This window comes from Coptis chinensis, chromosome 6 (genome assembly GCF_015680905.1).
Source record: "Coptis chinensis isolate HL-2020 chromosome 6, ASM1568090v1, whole genome shotgun sequence".
Classification (NCBI taxonomy): Eukaryota; Viridiplantae; Streptophyta; class Magnoliopsida; order Ranunculales; family Ranunculaceae; genus Coptis; species Coptis chinensis.
The window spans coordinates 7,348,617-7,368,516 of NC_141461.1; the positions used below are offsets into that span (position 1 = coordinate 7,348,617).

The 19,900-nt window shown below is 33.2% G+C and overlaps 2 protein-coding genes across 2 annotated transcripts; both read right to left on the bottom strand.

Moving 5' to 3' along the window:
- Positions 1–5,425: 5,425 nt before the first annotated feature.
- On the bottom strand, positions 5,426–10,475 carry LOC147491186 (DUF21 domain-containing protein At2g14520-like). The gene is made up of 11 exons (XM_086564701.1): positions 9,931–10,475; positions 9,140–9,216; positions 8,802–8,885; positions 8,598–8,711; positions 8,336–8,422; positions 7,807–7,946; positions 7,610–7,697; positions 6,862–6,935; positions 6,196–6,323; positions 5,860–6,107; positions 5,426–5,752 (listed from the first exon to the last, which is right to left on the bottom strand). Exons 1-11 carry the CDS (start codon positions 10,106–10,108, stop codon positions 5,693–5,695), a joined length of 1,278 nt encoding a protein of 425 aa, XP_086420827.1. The 5' UTR covers positions 10,109–10,475; the 3' UTR covers positions 5,426–5,692.
- Positions 10,476–10,608: 133 nt separating this feature from the next.
- On the bottom strand, positions 10,609–16,475 carry LOC147491187 (uncharacterized). Its single transcript, XM_086564700.1, has 8 exons — positions 16,155–16,475; positions 15,091–15,300; positions 14,719–14,972; positions 14,089–14,359; positions 13,832–13,915; positions 11,769–13,708; positions 11,201–11,643; positions 10,609–10,890 (listed from the first exon to the last, which is right to left on the bottom strand). The coding sequence occupies exons 1-7, from the start codon at positions 16,329–16,331 to the stop codon at positions 11,262–11,264; spliced, it is 3,318 nt and encodes a 1,105-aa protein (XP_086420826.1). The 5' UTR covers positions 16,332–16,475; the 3' UTR covers positions 10,609–10,890; positions 11,201–11,261.
- Between the last annotated feature and the right edge of the window lie 3,425 nt (positions 16,476–19,900).

Consider the following 19,900-nt stretch of genomic DNA (forward strand, 5'->3'; position numbering starts at 1 on the left):
CTCCAAAAAAGAGGTGTTAAACTAGTTTCCAGATGCTACATGGGATGTAATGCGGCTGATACACTCCAACATATTTTGTGGGATTGTACAAAGGCAAAAAAGTTATGGGAATGGGCTGGATTTCAGTTTGGATGTAATGGCAATTTTACAAATTTTTCGGAGGCACTTAGGCTACATAGAAAAGCGGTTCTCTCGTTAAGCAGTTGTGGGTGTCGACGGTATTAGCAGGCATAGTCATCAACTGGAGAAGTAGAAATCGATGCATCTTTGAAGGGGAACAGCTGAGTCTATGTCAAAGAAAAGCACAATTGAGGACTAATATCCAATTCTCTTACTGCCTTGCTATAGGTCAGATGAAAAGAAGGGGTAGTGAGTCTCGTATCTTGAAGAATTGGGGTTTGCAAGACAAGCTAGGGAGGGCACCTTAGGATCAAGGATTGCAAATGGTACCCACCCGAGGGTGATATCATAAAAGTTAATGTCGATGGGGCTTCTTGTGGTAATCCTGGCCCTTCAGGCTATGGTGTGTGCTTTAGAAATTATGAATGTGTGTTCCTAGTGTGTCTTTGCAGGAATATTGGCCATCAGACGAATTTCATAGCTGAATGTTTAGCAATTCTAGAGGCGGTGGAGTATGCTATTAAGAGAAATTTGAGGAAGGTATGGGTGGAATCAGACTCGACATCGGTGGTTAATGCTTTTGGAACTTCAAGTGTACCTTGGCGTATGAAGCAGAGATGGCAGAGATGCATAAATCTTTTAGACTACTGCAAATTGACTCCAGTTTGGAGAGAAGCCAATTTCACAGCAGATCAATTGGCAAAGTACTCGGTCAGTTTGCATGACAATGATCAAGTTGTTTTTCCAGAACATGTTTATTATAGGTTTTGTCTTTATATATATATTATAGCTCTACCCTCTTCAATTGAGGAAGCGTTTCTAGAGTGTCCACGTGTCATAGCTAATTAAGAAAAAGTAGGAGACAAAATAGGATTTATATATATATTAGAGTTCTACCCTCTAGAAAACAAATATTTATCTTTATCCTTAGATTACCCTCATAGAGACTCCAGTTTTTCCTAAACTCTATTACTAAATATAAAAAAGTATGATATAAATAAGGAAACAATCCCATATAGAGTTTCACAGACTCTCTAACTTTTCCTAAACACTATAGCTAATTACGAAAAAAAACAATCTCATCTAGAGTTTAAAAACAATAATTTCCACCGAAAACGATTTTCCTGAAACACTTTCGATTTGATGTTCCATCCACTATGTGATTTAGACATTTATTCAGTTAAGGATTCAAAAAATCACAATTACGGCCACAATAATTATGACATATTCCAATTCTTTAGATATATATATATTATAGTTATACCCTTGCCAATCTATTTTTTTGAAACACTTGCAGGAACTCCAGTTTTTTCTAAACTCTATTACTATTTATAAAAAAAAAATATGATATAAATAAAAAAACAATCTCATATAAAGTTTTAGAGAGTCTCTAACTTTTCTTAAATACTATAACTAATTATGAAAAAATAATCCCATCTAGAGTGTCACACGGTCTCCAACTTTTTAAAAACAATATAACTAATTACGAAAAAAAAATATGAGACAAAAAACTAAATTGCTAAAAACAATAGTTTCCACTGAAAATGATTTTCCTAAAACCCTTTCGATTTGATGCGCCATCACAATGGGATTTAAATATTTATTCATAATTAAGGATTCCAAAACCACAATTTTAGCCACAATAATTACGACATATTCCAATTAAATTTATAAAATTTATAAATATTATATATAATTTTTCAACACTGGATGCAAATATATATATATATATATATATATATATATATATATATATATATATATATATATATATATAAATGGGATCCGGATGCAAATGCATATATATATATATATATATATATATATATATATATATATATATAAAAATAATTAAAGTAAGGCATTGAACTAACCTCAAAAAAAAATAATTAAGAGGGATGCAAATGCAAGTATTAAACTAATCTTAAAAAATAATTAATAGAAAATCGGAATATGGATACAACTGCATTAAACTAACCTCAAATAATAATTAACGAGAAATCAAAACTTGGATGCAAATACATCAAACTAATATAAAAAAATAATTGTCGGGAAATCGGATCTGGATGCAAATGCATTGAACTAACCCTCAAAGATTAAATTAATGGAAAATCAAAAACTGGATGCAATTGCATTGAACTAACCTCAAAAAAAATTAATTATAAATTGGAAACATGATGCAAATGTGTGGAATTAATCTTAAAGAATAATTAACGGAAAATCGAAAACCGGCTGCAACTGCACTGAACTAATCTTAAAAAATAAACTAGATACAAATGCATTGAACTAACCTCAATAAATAATTAACAAGAAATTGGAAACTTGATGCAAATTCATTAAATTAATATCAAACAATAATTAACGGAAAATCAGAAACTAGATGCAAATGCAACCTTATCAAATAATAAACGAGAAATAAAAAACTGTATGCAAATGCATTAAACTAATCTCACAGAATAATTAACTGGAAATCGAACTGGATACAAATGCATTGGTGACCTCAAAGAACAATTAACAAGGAATTAAAAGTTGGATGCAAATGTATTGAACTAACTGTAAAGAATAATTAACGAGAAATCGGAAACTAGATGCAACCGCATTGAACTAACCTAAAAAAAAATAACGGGAATCAGAAATTATATTCAACTGCATTTAACTAACCTCAAAATATAAATAACGGAAAATCAGAAACTGGATGCAAATGCATTGAACTAACCTCAAAACATAGTTTGATTATATGTTGTGAGAATGTCTCGATAAGTATAGTTTTGCATTTAAAATTGTGTTTATCTTATCTCTTTCCGTATGATTGGTAACTTCTTGCTATTCAAGTAGCTTCAATATATATGAACTTCGCCTTATTAGGCAATCTCACAAAACTTCAATTAAACTTCAATTATTAAACAACAAAATAAAATTTAAGGGTTTTATCAAATGTGAGTTTTTTTTTTAATGGAGGATGAGGTTTTCACGTTATAAGAAATTTCGATGAGTGACAAATATAATATTAATATATAATAGTTCTGCATATTTGCAAATATTTTTTAGAATAATTAATATAACAACACCCATTCGTAGATAATCTTTGTAGATTCGACATAGTGAGTCATGCATAATTTAAAGAATAATTAACGGGAAATTGGGAACTAGATAATCTTTGATGATCCAACATAATAAATCAAATATAATTTATTTTTTATGTCATGTTTGGAAGGACACTATAGATAGATCAGTAGAAGTTGGTATTACACACTACATTGGATAATTAAAAGAAAATCGAAAACTGGATTCAAATACATAACTAAGCTCAAAGAGTAATTAACGGGAAATCGAAAACTTTATGTAAATACAATAAACTAAACTCAAAAAGTAATTAACTAGAAATCGAAAACTGGATGCAATTGCATTAAACTAACGCCAGAGAACAACTAATGGAAAATTAGAAAATAGATGAAAATTCTTGAAAAATATTTAATGGGAAATCGTAAACGGTATGCATTAAACATTAAACAAACCTCAAATAATAATTAATAGGAAACCAGAAACTGGATGCAAATGCATTGAACTAAACTCAAAATATAATTAACATAAAATCAAAAACCAAATGTAACTGCATTGAACTAACCTCATAGAATAATTGGTGGGAAATCAGAAACTAAATGCAAATATGCACTGAAATAACCTCAAAGAATAGTTAACGAGAAATCAGAAACCGGATGTAATTGCATCGAACTAATCTTAAAGCATAAATAATAAATTGGATGCAAATGCATTAAACTAACCTCAATAAATAATTAACGGAAAATCAGAAATTAGATGCAAATTCATTGAACTAACCTCAAACAATAATTAACTGAAAATCGAGAACTAGATGCAAATGCAATCTTATCAAATAATAAACGAGAAATCGAAAACTGGATGCAAATACATTGAACTAATCTCACAGAATAATTAACCGGAAATCAGAAACTTGATGCAAATGCATTGAACTGACCTCAAAGAACAATTAACATGAAATTGAAAATTGGATGCAGATGTATTGAACTAACCACAAATAATAATTAATGAGAAATCGGAAATTGGATGCAACTGCATTGAACTAACCTCAAAAAATAAATAACGGGAATCAAAAATTGGATGCAACTGCATTCAACTAACCTCAAAATATAAATAATGGAAAATCAGAAATTGGATACAGATGTATTGAACTAATCTCAAAGAGTAATTAACGGGAGATTGGAACCTTGATGCAAATGTATTGAACTAATCTCAAAGACTAATTAATTCAACATAAAAAATTGGATGCAACTGTACTAAATTAACCTTAATAAATAACTAATGGGAAATTATAAAGTGGATGCAATTGCACTGAACTAACCTTAAATAATAATTAACGGGAAATCGAAAACTTGATGCAACTGCATTGAACTAACCTCAAAGAATAATTAATGATAAATTGAAAACTGAATGCAATATACTACATTGAACTAACTTCAAAGAATAATTAATGGAAAATCATAAACTTAATGCAAATGCATTGAACTAATAACCCTAAAACATGTTTGTATTATAAGTATAGAGAATAAATGTCTCGAAAAATATAGTTTTTCATTTTAAGTAGTGTTTATCATAATTTTTTTATTATGATTAAGAATGTCATGCTATTCAAGTAGCTTCAATATTGTCTTCGTCACATTAGACATTCTCACAAAATTTCAATCAAACTTTTATTATTAAACCTAACAACAAAAAGAAGTCGATGAGTTTTATCAAGGTTTGATGCTTCATTTTTGTAGAGAGTGGTGCAAGAAATTTGAATGATTGGTTAATATAATTTTCATATCTCATAGCTATGCATAGTTGCTAATATTTTTTACAATAATTTAATATAACGACACCCGTTCGTAGGACGGGTTCGAAAGCTAGTTAAGTTCTTATAGTGTTACTGTGTGAGTAGACTGTAAGTAACTCCTCATGTAAACCCCCCCAACCACCTTTCATCAATACAAATTTTTACTTACTGAGAAAAAAATAAATAAATTTGTAATCCCATAGCATGCCAATATAGCATCTACAGCGCATGTCTTTCTGTGCCCCTATTTGCAAGAGCTATGGAGATGTGAAAGAATAATGCAAACAGCTATCATTTTGGAAAGCTAAGAGCAATGGATATAACGAAAATGTGAAAGGGAAACTTTAGGGATCAAAAGTAGTGTCGAAGGTAGGAATTCGCTTAATGCAGCTCAAGGCACTGTATGATGGGGATTTATAAAGAAAAGTGTGAAAATTTGGTGTTAACCTAATATTTGGCTGTCCAATCATTCCTTATATCTTTTGAAAAATAAATGTTAATCGATGTTAAAAGAAAAGAAACAGTAGTTCTATTTCTTCTTGTACACATATAATGGTCAGTTGCAATTAGCATTATACAGCTATGTCACACCTTACAAGCCCTTTATCTTCATTTGAGCTTTCACCTCTCCAAACTCATGTTGTTCTGTATACCAAAGTAATAGAATTATTTCATGTTGTGTCTGTCCAATGTGATTCTGCGAATCACAGTAATATATCATCAAGAAAGCTGATGTGATGAATTCTCGTAATGGTGATCCGTCTCATCAAAGATTTCCTCCTACAACCGAATAAAACCAAAAGTCAAGTGGTGATGCTTAAGTTTCATATAAAATAAAAACGGACTAGATATCCCACTAGTAAAAGCATTCAGCTAGACGCCTATACCTGTAACAGCTCTTCAATGACATCTTCCATTGTTATTATGCCAATAGCTTCTTTGGCGAGCTTTGCTAGTGGGCACTCATCAATTGATAGGATGTCTTTATCCCATTTCTTGCTCCTCGTCCTTAGGACATCTGCATCACTACTGGGAAAACTTTTCCACTGTTGGAGCCTTCTCTTGGTCTTTCTGACCTCTTTCGGATGCCTTTCTCCTTCAGTATCCACCCTCACTTCAACAAGATACGATTTTCCTACAGAACGAAAATATATTAGGCTAAAATGCACAGTCCAAACTAAAAGGCTCATCTGATGTGAAAATATTTTCCTGTAGCTGCTGACCTTCAGCTGGGCTCTTGGTCTCCGCCATCTCTGCTGGTTCGTCTTGTGACCTTATGACAGCAGCCATGTGGCTGTTTCCTTTCTGAAATTGATTCAAGATGTCATACAGAGGCATCGTCTCAGGAACCCTAGCACAAGGATGGAAATATCACTACTTGCTACTAATTACTACTTGCAGACTCTTTACAACAAGATCCCATAGTAAGACTAAAGACCTTTTCAAACTAGGAAAAAAAGTCTGTTTTCAAGCCTGAACAAACCCAAAAAAACATAAAAACTGGACATACCGGAAAAACAGATGTATAATTTAAAGATGGGGAAGTAAAAGAAGGAATGTAAGATGATGCAGAAGTTAATATGTGATCTAGGATGACATTTAGCAGTAATTTCAGACAGGCACATCTTTCAAGTACTGGATTAACTAGACATAGAAGCACATATATTACCACACTCAAGATGAAACTGATATAATGACGGTGAACTGTATACACGGAGTTCAGTCTATAGACTATATATCCTTTCAATGGCCTGATTAGATTCCAACTTTAGGAAACAAATAAAAAATTAAAACTAGGAGCTTAACTATAACCACCTATCATTTGTCTTCAATATGGTTTGTCCAGTAAAATGCAACGTTAATTAATCTACTTTTGCTAGATGACATACCATGGAATATGGCGGATAGTGACATTCTTAATAGGAACCTCATCTGCAGGATGGATTGTTAACAAATTCTTTACCTAAGGTTTTAAAAAAACCAGAGATGTTAGAAGGAAAACCAAAAATAAGAAACAATCCTGCATTTTATGCAATGAGACGTTAGCATTCTTGAAGCAAATTTAAGGATATTACAATTATCAGAAGACAAGACTTCAGATAAAACTCATGGCAGACCACAAGTCCGATCCGCCAATCCGCCTCTTCAGTAAGGAACCAGAGGTTAGATCAACATATGAATCATAACCAATAAATCAAACACACAATGTCTGTACAACAGAACCTCACTTACATTGATCAGATATGTGAACCAATCAGTCTATGTGATTCTTAAAATTGTTGTTTAGAGTCTGCATCATAGTAAATACTCTTTCAAAGAGTAAATATTATTTCACTAAACACCAAGTGTAGCTTTAGAAAGTACAAATCTTGGAGTAAGTTATAATTGAATTTTATAAACCTCCATAACTTAGAAGGACAACAAAGGTTTTTTGGGCAAACTAGAGTGGAAACTGCGCAATCCTGTGAGCTCGTTGTACAGTTGTATTATAACATTCCAATATGGGAAAAAGCTTCATCAGATTGATTTGTCAATGAAAATTATAATAAAAATACAGATAACATATTCAGCTTATACATAAAAAACTACATAATTTGTAGTTCTCAAGAAAGAGATTATAAACCTCTGAAAAATTACCAATATAAGTCCAATTATGTTTGTATGCTGCTCATAGTAAACAGGTACTCTGCTATGCCCTTTCTCCAAAATTTGCTTCATCAAGTCCCTGTATCATAAAAAGTATGCAGTGAATTTTATCACGAAGAACACTGAACACTCATCCTAGACAATTCACCTAAGGTTTGTAACTTTGTATTCATCAGGTTTTTACATACCTGTCAAGCTTTGCATTAATATCAATTGTAAAAGTGTCAGATATAGGTTGCATGGCATCTTTTGCTGTCTTCTGAGTAAGTTCAAGCGCTCCAGCTATAATAGTGGTTTCATCATGAGTTAGTTCTCCACCCTTTCCAGCCTGCATCCAAGTCAAAGAAGAATATGGCAAGTAGATGAAATGAAAAGGCAGTAGGAATGTCAAGCCAACAACGATTTACAATTACTCTCTGTCTCTCTTCCAACATAAGTTATGCAATTTTTTGGATATTGATACGCAGAACAAGGAAACCTTTGTGCGTAAATATGTCAATATCAAATTCTAACATAAATCCCAGTAGGACTCCTCATGACACTGAAAGAAAGCAAGTATATTGCCTATCAATAGAATTTTTTTGATTAACCACAGGCATAATGGACGTACACATGCACAACTATTCTGAACTACATCAATTTATATTCTGATATGAAGTTTTAATGCAGACATAGATGACAATTTCATAGGAGTCGAGCAATAGAAGAAAAACTCACCGCATTACCATGCAGATCAACAAGTGTTTTCAGTTCAGCTCTTCGGAAGAGTGCTACATGCCCATTCCCCAACAGATAGTCCAGTAGCTGAAAAATTAGAAAATACAGGCCATTTAAGGCCTTTGCTGTGATGAATATCCAAATAACAATATGGGGTTCTTTTCTTTGGTAAATCAATTTATGGCTACCTGCCTATCATTTTAACAACTTATACAAAAACACATGGAAAAGTCGTCATGCAAGAAAACAAGCAGAATACCACCTTACTTATGGGGTATGCAATAGGATAGCAAACCCAAACAAGTACACGAACGAATGGAGCCAGGGATGAACCTATTGCCAAACCATATCGTGAACAGATAGATTGTGGTATGATCTGTTCATAGAAAATATGGAACATGTATAATTAGGTGTGTAGACCCATCAAAAGGTGCAGGAAGTTCATCAGTCAATCAGGGTATCTCACCTCGCCAACAAGCAGTATCAACGTCACTGAAATCAATATAGCAACCCAAGCTGTAACTATACCATCAAGGAAAACTGGGAGTGCCTGACAGAGAAATATTTTTCATTTTTCTCTAGATAAGCCAGGCTTTCTCTTAAACGGACATGTTCGTGGGCAGCTTCTATAGTGTCTTGAACAACTTATATAATGTCTTGAACAACTTTTTAATTTACGCTTATTAACTTGTTTAACATACGACACTATATAAGTTGTGCAAGACACTATATAAGCTGCTTAAGGCACTATACAATATGTCCGTTTAAGAGAAAGAAATAAGAAGCGCCCTAGAGAAAACTTACCTCCATGGCAATAGCATTGCAAATAAGAAGGGTGCAAAGCAACAAATGCTGATTTTTTACCACAGGCATTATCTTTGCTGAAAAAGAATAATCAAGAAAAAGAAATGACGTAAAATTTGTATTAGCAGACATTTGGAATCTGTAGTTCTACTTCCCACTGAGGCTTTTATTGACTACACTAGTCAAACAAATACATAAATGGGGGAGTGGAAGTTCATTCATAAGCGCTTGGAGCAAGTACTCTCAAGTCTCACCTAAGCACCTTCCACCACGTGTGGTAGGTGTGTATACATCTCCAGAAATATTTACATCTACCACATCTCTAGAAATATTTACCTAAGGATTTGCCTAGTCTTCTACCATATCTGGTGTGTAGATCATTCGAGAATATTGCACCTATACACTAAGGAGGTGAGCAAAGTTTAATTTGTTCTGTAATTGTGTGACCTCACGATTCAACTAAATGTTGGTTCTTGAAGAATTTAAATGGAGACGAGCACTTCCTAAAGAATATATAGGAAGTGGATTGAAAATTTGGTACATCCAACTCAAGTCTCAAAGCAAATAAAATTGTATTGGTTATTCTTGACCATCAAGTATGTGCTATGTGCTATATAGTTAACAAAATTCGATACATCCAACTCGAAGTCTCGAAACCAAATGGCAAAGACCGAAGCAGTCCTAGGAACTTATTTTCTTATGATGCAACAATTAATATGATTGACGATTTGACGGCACATGAAAACAATAATAAAATAAAACTCAATTGAGATTGGCATTGCTATACGTACCTGCATGTTTACGATCATTAGGAGTTCCAGATTTAGCTAAAACTTCAAGATCAACAATACTCAAGGACATGAGACCTAAAGTGAGTCCAGACATTAAACCAGCAAATATAACCAATAAAATAATGATTACAATGTAAATGAAGAACCCTGTTTCGCAACATTTGTGCTCTATCGCCATCTAGTTTATTATTGCTCTAAGGTTAATGAAGCTGAGTTCAAATCATTCTTCCATTTTAAGCTTTAATAGTTTCGAATGTATGAAAGATTCCAAGAAGCTTCGGAAAAATTTCTTGAAATGAGAGAGAGAGAATGAGAATGAGAATGGGAATGACACCAACAACGAATTGAGAGGGAGACAGTGGTAGTTTGTTTTGACAGTTGGCAAGTGGGATTGAGCGTTGGAGAGAATAAGACGCGAATATGTTCATCAGCCAAATTGGAGTTCGGGTTCGCCCCCTTGTACAAACAAAAACTAATGGAAGCCATTGATCTGCTTACATCTGTTAACCAGATCGATGGTTTATTTTTACAATTGCACACACATTGCCAGACAATTTCCTGACACTCTGTCCGTTAAGCAGGCAAGAATCTGAAAATGCAGTAAAAAGTTGTTTACCACGAAAAGATACAAGCAAGCACACCAACTATTACCAAAACAAAAAAACACTGACAGAAATCTCCATTAAAACCTCACTATGATATATTTCATTCCAAGAAAATTACTTCCATTGCAATATTCTGTAGTATACTTTCTGATCAATCTTGACAAGGTGGTTTTCATCTCCAACCCCAACTCTAACTGAAAGACAACACTAACTGTATATGGAAAACTCTAACAATACAAATTAGACTCTACATTTACACAAGATAGAGCAAATCATTACACGTTAATGCTGGGAGACAGCCCCAGCCACGCCAAACAGACTGGGAGACTTTCGGAATACCTGCTTCCTTCATCCTCTGTGACAAACAACAAGCTTTAATCAGTGCCAATTATGGTGAATTTGTTTAATAAATTGATAGAAACTCATATTCCCTTCTGTTGAAAGACTGTTCTATTTAGACCAGCTATATATATAAAAACTTTAAAAAGGTTACCAATATGCAAAGATGAGGAGATAAACTGATTTAAATATGAAGGAAGTAGCTAAAATAAGGAACACCTTCAGAATATAAGCAGAATGGAATATACCACTTTATCAGTAACAATAACATATGTGATTAGTAATGCACACTGAAAATCATTTAATCAATAAAAAAAAATCGTCACCTGGCTAAAAACCCATTTCTGAAATTTCATTATGTTCTGTAAGTTCTCTTTCCTGTACGATTCATTTCGCAGAAAATTCTAAGCCATTTGCCACTCTCTCAGAAAATGCATTTCCATCTATGCCTCCATCAACAATATCATCTTGGGGGGAAGCGAATGTGAAGTTTGGTGAACAATCTAGTCCAGCTAGTATCGCTTCAGAAAATGCATTTGCACCTATGACTCCATCATCAGGATCATCTTGGTGGGAAGCAGGTGTGAAGCTCTGTGAACAGTCCAGTTTGTTTAGTTCTGCGGAGGTTTCAATCCCTTTAATTTCAGTAGCATCACTATCAATTACACACTTCATGGTTTCATTAGCACCATCGCCATTTTCTTCAGGGTTTTTGGGAGTCTGGCCGTATAATGGAAAACCATTTTTCTCTACTGAGGGAGGAGCAGCACTGGAAACAAAAATATAGTGCAAAAACACATTTAATTTTACCATACAGAAAATAAAGCTATATTGACATTACTTTAAAATCAAACTGACAAGAATACAAGATTATGATAGTGATTTAAGTATTACCAGTCTGACGTGGTCTCTTCTAATGGTGTTACAGGAGAATCTCCTCCTTGCCTTCTTTTCTTCTTGTTACGCCCTTGCTTCAATGGCAATTCAAAATCATCAGGGGAGGAAGACCTATTAACTCTTTTTCTTCCAGCTAAAACCCCTGCATCAGGATATAGTGCATCTTCAGTGACTTCTGTTTCGATTTCAGATTCCATAACTGATGCACCTTTTACAATCTCATCAGCTAACGGTACTTCAAGTATCACTTTTGGTTCTTCATTAACCGATTTAATAGGCTGCATCCTTTGGAAACCACTGTCTTTCCTCTCACTCCTCGGTATATACTGGTCAACCAGATCAGACTCGTCCTGGACATTCTTCAGTTGGGCCAACCCAACTTTCTTGCTTTGTTTGGAATACATGTCTTCCAGTAACTTTGCACCTCCAAACTCGGTAGCAGCTGATCTTTCATTGTCGTTAACAGAAGACATCTCAGGAGAAGGTTTGAAAATTATGTCAGAACACCTTTTTAACCATGACCTGGTCGAACTAGGGGGTGAAGCACTATCTTGTGCTTTCTTTGAAATCAAACTAGAGCCCAACCAACCACTGCGAGCATCTTTTGAGGTAAGCAATTTCAGCTCATCGTCCTTCGATATTGCCTGAAAATCTTGATATCGTTTGGCAGGACGGTTTTGTCTGGTGAACTTAAAATCTTCTTCTATCTCAGATAAAACAAAATCTTCTGAGGCTAGTTTCAAGCTCTCCAACTGATCAAGTTGCTGGATCTGAGCATTAATCTTTTCACTATCTGAACGCAGTAATTCCCTTTGTTCCTTTAGCTTCTCCCTTTGAATCTGAAGTTCTTCAACAGACTTTTTAAGTTCAGCCAGCTCATTTTCCCTCCGCTCGTGATCCAGGGTGATCCCTATTCTTTCATCATCAAGCCTTCTCATTTCTGATTCAACAATTTCCCGCTCCTTAGCAAGTATCTCCTTCACAGAATTAATATACTGAAGTTCTTTTGTCTTTTCTTGCTCAAAGGCATCCTCCTTTTCCCTTAGATACCTTTCTATCTCATCCCTCCTTTTACGGATACAATTTTCCAACTCAATCTTCTGAAGTTCAATATCTTGGACAAAATTTTCTCGCTCCAGCTGAATCCTGCTGAACCACTCAGAATGTTCTTGTTCCATCTTACTTAAGAAATCTTCGCGCTCACTAGAAAGGGACCCCACATCACGCTTAAACTGTTCCTGCAGTTCATCTTTCTCAGCTTTTAGCCTAGCACGTTCCTCTTTAAGAAACTTTGCAACTGATTTCCTCTCTTCAGAAATGCGTTCTGCTTCTTGCCGTAGTTCATCTCTTTTCTCATCTATCAGCTCCCACTCAGTTTCAAATTTTGATTTCTCTGCCTTTAACTCTTCGGCTTCAGTTATGAGATCAAGCTTTTGAGCTCTGATACTATCAACTTCATCATTTAGTTTCACTTCTAGAACCAGTAACTCATTCCTTTCATGTTTGGTCGCTTCTAGCTTCTCCTGTGCTTCCTCTACTTCTTTTTTCTTGGTTTCCAGTGAATCAAATGATATATGGAGGTCGGCCTTCATACTCTTTATCTCTTCCTTTTCTTTTTGCATATAAAGCTTCTCCAGTTCAATAGCTTCTTTGGCAGCAGAGAGATTCTCCTCTATTTCTTGGAGCGAGTTTAGCTTCTCAGTTACATCCTTCTCCTTCTCAGATAGAGCTCTTAGTTGTAAATCGATCTCTTGCTCCCTTTCCCGAACCAAATCTTCACGCTGATCAAGATCAACCTCCCTCAACTCACAATCCCGTCTTTTGGTCTCTGTCTCATCCTCCATTGATATGCGCTTCTGCTCCATCTCTGCTTCTAGTTCAAGTTTTTTCAACTCGAGAGAAGCTTCATGCTTGGCTATCAGTCTTTGAATCTCATCCTGCGTGGTTCACCAGAAACTACATTATTTTCCAGTGTTGGAAATTTCAAAATAGAAGTATCAATCAGAATATAATAAAACAATATGATTATATTATTGTTAATCTTAAAAAGAATCACTGACATGCTCCTTGCTAGCAAGCTTTTCCTGCACACAAAGCAACTCTCTTTCTTTTTTATCCAGCATTGCTTCCCTCCTACTAACAGCCTGATAGCAAGAAAGGACAAACAGTGTAATTATGCTTCCAAATAGCACAATAATCCAAAGTAATTGAGAATGAATTACGTGATAGCTTCTTGAGGTACTTCTGCAAGTGTTGGTGATATTCAAACACCCACAATCATTATCCTAAATGCACATAGGAATAGAAACCAACGCACCTCCTCCCTAGTTGAAAGGGAAGCCAAATTCAAGTTCAAACTTGCTTCTTCCTCATTCAGAGCTATAAGTTTCTTGTCAATCTTCGCTTTTGAATCCTCCAACTCTTTCTCAAGCCTACTAAAGTCTTGATGTTTTCCACTGATGTACTCCTCTCTCTGGTTTAGCAGGGCCTGAGAGTCCAGCACTCTTTCTTGTTCTTGTTGAACAAGTTTCTGTCTTTCAACTAAAGATTGTCTTTCAAGACTGATCTGCCTATCTTTGGCTTCACATCTAGCAATCAAAGAGCATAAATCAACAACACAAACCGTGACTCGCAAATACATAAAAACCAAATTATTGTTAAGGAAACTACCTAATGCATGCAAACACTTGAAGCATGTTTGACCCATATCCCAAAAAAATATAAATCTTTCATGCAGCTGAAAGCAGGGTTAATTAATTAAAGAAATACCGCACGCACACTGTTGGTTCAACTGTCATTTTGATTACAAGGCATATGAAATAGTAGTTATGGATGTTTCTTGCTCTTTCTACAAATGATTTTGAGAGACATATAAGTCTTAAAAACCAAAAGTTTCAACCAAAGTAAGAAGCAATTGTGAAAAGTGGCAATCCAAGAAAATACATACTCGGACTTGAAAGACATAATACGTCTCCTAAGTTCATCTTCACGTTCCTCAACTTCCTGTAACTTGCGATCAGCAATACGATGATACCGAGTGGCTTCTGCTTGCAACGATTCGGCTGCATGCTTTTTTGCTTCAGCATCAACAAGATTCTTTTGGGCATTCTCTAACATATTTTGTGCTTCAGTCATCTTGATGTCAGCTGCAACCTTGGTTTCAGCAGATTCAGCACGCATCTCATGCAGGGTTTTCTCAATCTACAGATAAGCAAACAGACAATCATATATAGGGTCGTACAGTATAACGATATAAAAAATAAAAGAATATGCGCATCTACTGAAACAAACAGAAGCACATAAGTGATAATAACATTACATTTGCTAGACACTCTTTTTCGATTCCTAAAGACTTCTTGAGAGATTCTTCACGTTCCTTTGCTTCCGCTAAAGCAGACAAGTGTGCAGCTTGATCCACTTTATGTTTCATTTCAGTTGAGTCAACTAAAGCTTTGACTTGCTCATACTTCGATGCCCAATCTTTCTTTTCCATCAAAAGTAAACCCATATGATGCTGATAGTCAAAAATCTGCAAGAAATTGGTATAAGAATGTAAATATGTGATCAGAGATAACAAAATTCCAGTAGAAATATGCTGCAACTTCTCATGTTATAAAAGGTGTTTTATCTATTTGAATGGACCCGACATATCAAGAAAACAATCCATGTCAGATAATCCATGACACATACCATATGTGATAACTCAATGTTTGATATTTCGCCATGTCGGATACGGACACATGTATCCATGTCAATAGGGGTGTGCATAAATCCGCCACAACAGACCCGAAACGAGTCATACAGGTCGGTTATCTATTTACTATTGGTTCAGATCAGTTTGCTAATTTGTAAAACCAACTGTGTCGGTTCGGTCACCGGTTTATATGCATAAAATCTGAAATTAACCGACACGCCATCTGCTGCATATAGAATAATATATTCTAGATGCACATTTAACTATGTAAGGGAAGTAGGTATGTCTTTTGGGTAGGCGACTTAAAAAAGTCAGCATATTATTGATGGACGTTGGATCAAATAGTCGGACGGCATAAAAAAAGTGTATCACAAGTCCTCCATTTCCATTACCACCAAATCGGTCCACTAGTCCTTCACCTTTTAACAAATCCGACATATGCTGAGAACTTGGATTTCCTTTTTTTATTTTTCACCAACAAGTTGAGAGAATTGGAGTTGAGGCAGCAAAGATTTATCGGGTCGGTTGGGTTCGTTATTAGTGTTTTATAGCCAAGAAAATGTATCATTTTCAGTTAACCAAGCTATGAATTCATTGCCAATAACATAATAAGTAATTAAAAACACAAACTTGATTCCTTCACCTAATAACAAATTAAAGAAATCAAGAAAATAAATAAAATGATATACCTCAGCTTCAAGTTTGGCAATATAAGCAATGAGAGAAGCTTTATCTCTTCTTTTAACTGACTCTTCATCGAACCCAGCATCACGAAGCTTCACCCACAAACTATCATCACCCACGACCATAGGACTACTTCTTCTTGTCATCAAACCTAATCTATCTTTTTCAGAACTAGCCGTCATTTCAAGATTTCTAATTTCCAATTTTCGAGTTTTAAGGAAAGCGTTAAAACGAATCTCAGTTTCCCCCACAGTTTTGAGGAGATGCCTACTTTACTCTTTCTTTTTACTTGCTTCTGCTGGAAGCTTTTTGTCAGTGTCTATTTTTTTACTACGGGTGTAGAGTTTTGGGTTTTTGTAGTCCTTTTGTTAATATATTGACACGTGTTAGTTGAGTAAGAGTGAGAGACACGTGTTGTGTTGTTACTTGTTGGTTCTAGTTAAGTGGGATTTTTAACCCAACTGTTTTATGGCCGCAATGTAACCGTGTTTAGTTTTAACTTTAAACTGACCTACCAAACCTTAAACTAAAACAACGATTGATTATTTATTTTTTGACGGCAAAGAAAATAAGATATTTAATTAGTTTGTGTTTATTCGGTTTTATTTTTTCTTCTGCATAGGAATGATTATGATATATTCTATATTGCATTATTGCTACCCAATTTAGAATCATGACTTTGAAGCAATCCATTAATTTTGATTATAAGGAAATATAATCAAACTTTCTTGTTTTGGAATCTGATTCAAAATTTTAAATTTTGAATAGAAAAATGGCGGACGTGTTGATGATGATTGCACGCAGCATTTGTAGGCCTTAAGTAATTCTCGAATTAATTACTGAATACGTTTGAGCGTCATGACGATTAAAACCTCCCCATTAATGCATTTTTCACCGATTTTTAAATGTTTAGAACACAGTCAACACACACGCATATATATATATATATATATATATATATATATATATATATATATATATACAAAATTTCACATACCAAAAAGAATATCATAACAATGTTTGCCACAAAACTTGACTTAGTCTCAAAAGGTATTTAAAAATAAAACCGTGAAGAGAATATAAATATGGTAGTGAAATGATAGCTGATTTTTAGGAGAAATCCAAAAGCAAAAAAAAGTATAATAATGAAAAAATCTCACCCGAAGCGAGCTATATATAAAATAATATAATATTAAATATGATGCCACAAAATTTCACATCCAAAAAGAATTTCATAACAATGGGCACTTGACTTACCAACAAAAGGCGTGAAGAGAACAAATTTAGTGAAATTATTACATTTGTGTTCCAACTAAAAAGAATATAAAAATCCATGTTTTCTAAAAGGTATTTCCGGAAATTTATTATTACATTTGTGTTCCAAAAAATCCAGTGGTAATCTCCCCATAAAAAATTGGTAATCTCCTATTTTAACTAACTAATTTGCACTATGCAACTCTATACACTATCAAAATACACTCTTTTTATCTAATTATCTACATCCAATTCAATTTTCTTTAACTTAACTCAACTCAATTTTTTCTACTTCTCAACTCTCAATACCTCTATATTTTAACTCTCAAATGGAGTATGTATCATTACTCAACTCTCAAATGAACGCTTTATCGCAATACAACTACCCACATCTCAATGTTAAATAAATTAAAGATTATATGATATTAGAAAAACCAATTGAATATGAAAAAGAATAAATTGGAGATTAATATAATTGAAATTGTCTAATGGAATTTAAACTAAATGGATTACGATAGTTTGAATTTTAGACTTCAAAATAATTTTCGTGTAATCTTGATTTATGTACTCTTTTGAGAAACGGTAACACATTGTCGTAAAATATCATAAATCACGGTAACGGGTTGATGAAACATAATCATAAATTACAGTGTCGGGTTACCATTTACTAAGTAAATATACAACAAATAGACACTGGAAATTCTTAAACCATTTAGTATCTTGTTGTTGTGTTATCAAATTCTAATATTTAAATATTTTATCATCTATTTGATAACAATTTTGATAATAATTTGATTAATAATTAACATATTTTAACTTATTTGTAGTTGTTTTAGGTGATAACTTAGTTCCAACAAGTATAAAATATTTAAGTTCTAATTTTTTAATTTCGATTTGGTAGCAATTGTATATGTCTCTAGGGTTTAGGGTTTGAATAAATACAGTTCTAACTAGGCTTTGAATCTAACATCTAAATTTTTACCAATAAATTAAAATTAGATTATATAATATAATTTAAACCCATTTTCCAATTTATAATAAAACGTTTAGGTTATAATTTTTTTTTTTTTTCAAAATTGTTAGCAACTATACTTATGTCTAGGGTTTAGGGTTTTAATTATTACAGTTCTAACTACACTTTTAATCTAATATCTAAATTTTTACCAACATATTAAAATTGGATTAGACAATATAATTATTTAAATTAACCCGTTCTCCAATCTATAATAAAATGTTTGGATTGTAATTTTTTATTTCATAATTAGTAGCAATTTTACTTATGTTTAAGATTTAAGGTTTGAAACAATACAGTTCTAACTATATTTTATTTGAATCGGTTTAACATCTAAATTTTTACCAACAAATTAAAGTTTGATTAAATGATATAATTTTAACCCATTTTCCATTCCATAATAAAACATTTTAGTTATTATTTATGATTTCAGAATTGGTATGTAGCAACTGTACATATATTTAGGGTTTAGCCAATGTTAGAACTTTCAAAAAAAAAAAAAAAAAAAAAAAAAAAAAAAAAAAACCTCAATACAGTTCTAACTATATTTTGAATATAGTATCTAACATCTAGTACATTTGGAAGTTAATATTCATTATCTAATCTAACGCCTATTTTATTATATATATATTTTTATTATTATTATTTTAATTTGTAATGGTATCAAAATTTGAGATTCTTTGATATTCCCAATTTAGGGTTTAGGATTAGACATCTCAATATTTCAATATTTAAATTATTTCGATATCTCGACATCTGAAATTGAGTTTTCATTTCGACCAATTATTTTAATATTTCAAAATAATTTTGATATTTCGACCAATTATTCAATAATTCAATACTATTTCAATATTTTGCCCAATTGTTTTTATGAAATTTCGAAATCAATTTATTCTCTTTTTAGGCTGATTTGAATTTCCCTCTCAAAATCAAACTCAAAACTCATTTTCAATTTTTTGGCTTCTCACTAAAATTCAAACCCAAATTTTAGCCATTTTTATACTCTTTTTCTTTCCCCACTATCAAATCTACTTCTCTTTAAACACTTATTCTCCATTCCTAATATAAAAAGTTACAAAAACTCAAAACTATGGGAGGTGGTGAGCATGAAAACTCACCAAATCCATACACTTGCGAGGTAATTTGTTTGACTTATCTTCTCCACTTCAATTGTTTTCTTTAAGTTGGGTATATGTCTAACTATTTTATTTTTGTTGAATTTAAGTATAATTTAAGCATATTGAAAGCTTACATTGGAATTGGAAGTGGAAGTTGACAACATATGTCATGGGTTTGGGACAAAAGTTATTGTGAAAAGGAAAGGGAAAAAAGAGGAATTGTAGAATGTTGTAATCTTCTCAATCTTATGTTAATTTCGGTAACTAGTTACTACTTTACAAATACAATTTTCAGCAACTGAACACCAAAAGTTTGAGCAATTTTCAGCAACTAGATACTATTTATCAAATTAATAACTGGAAACCA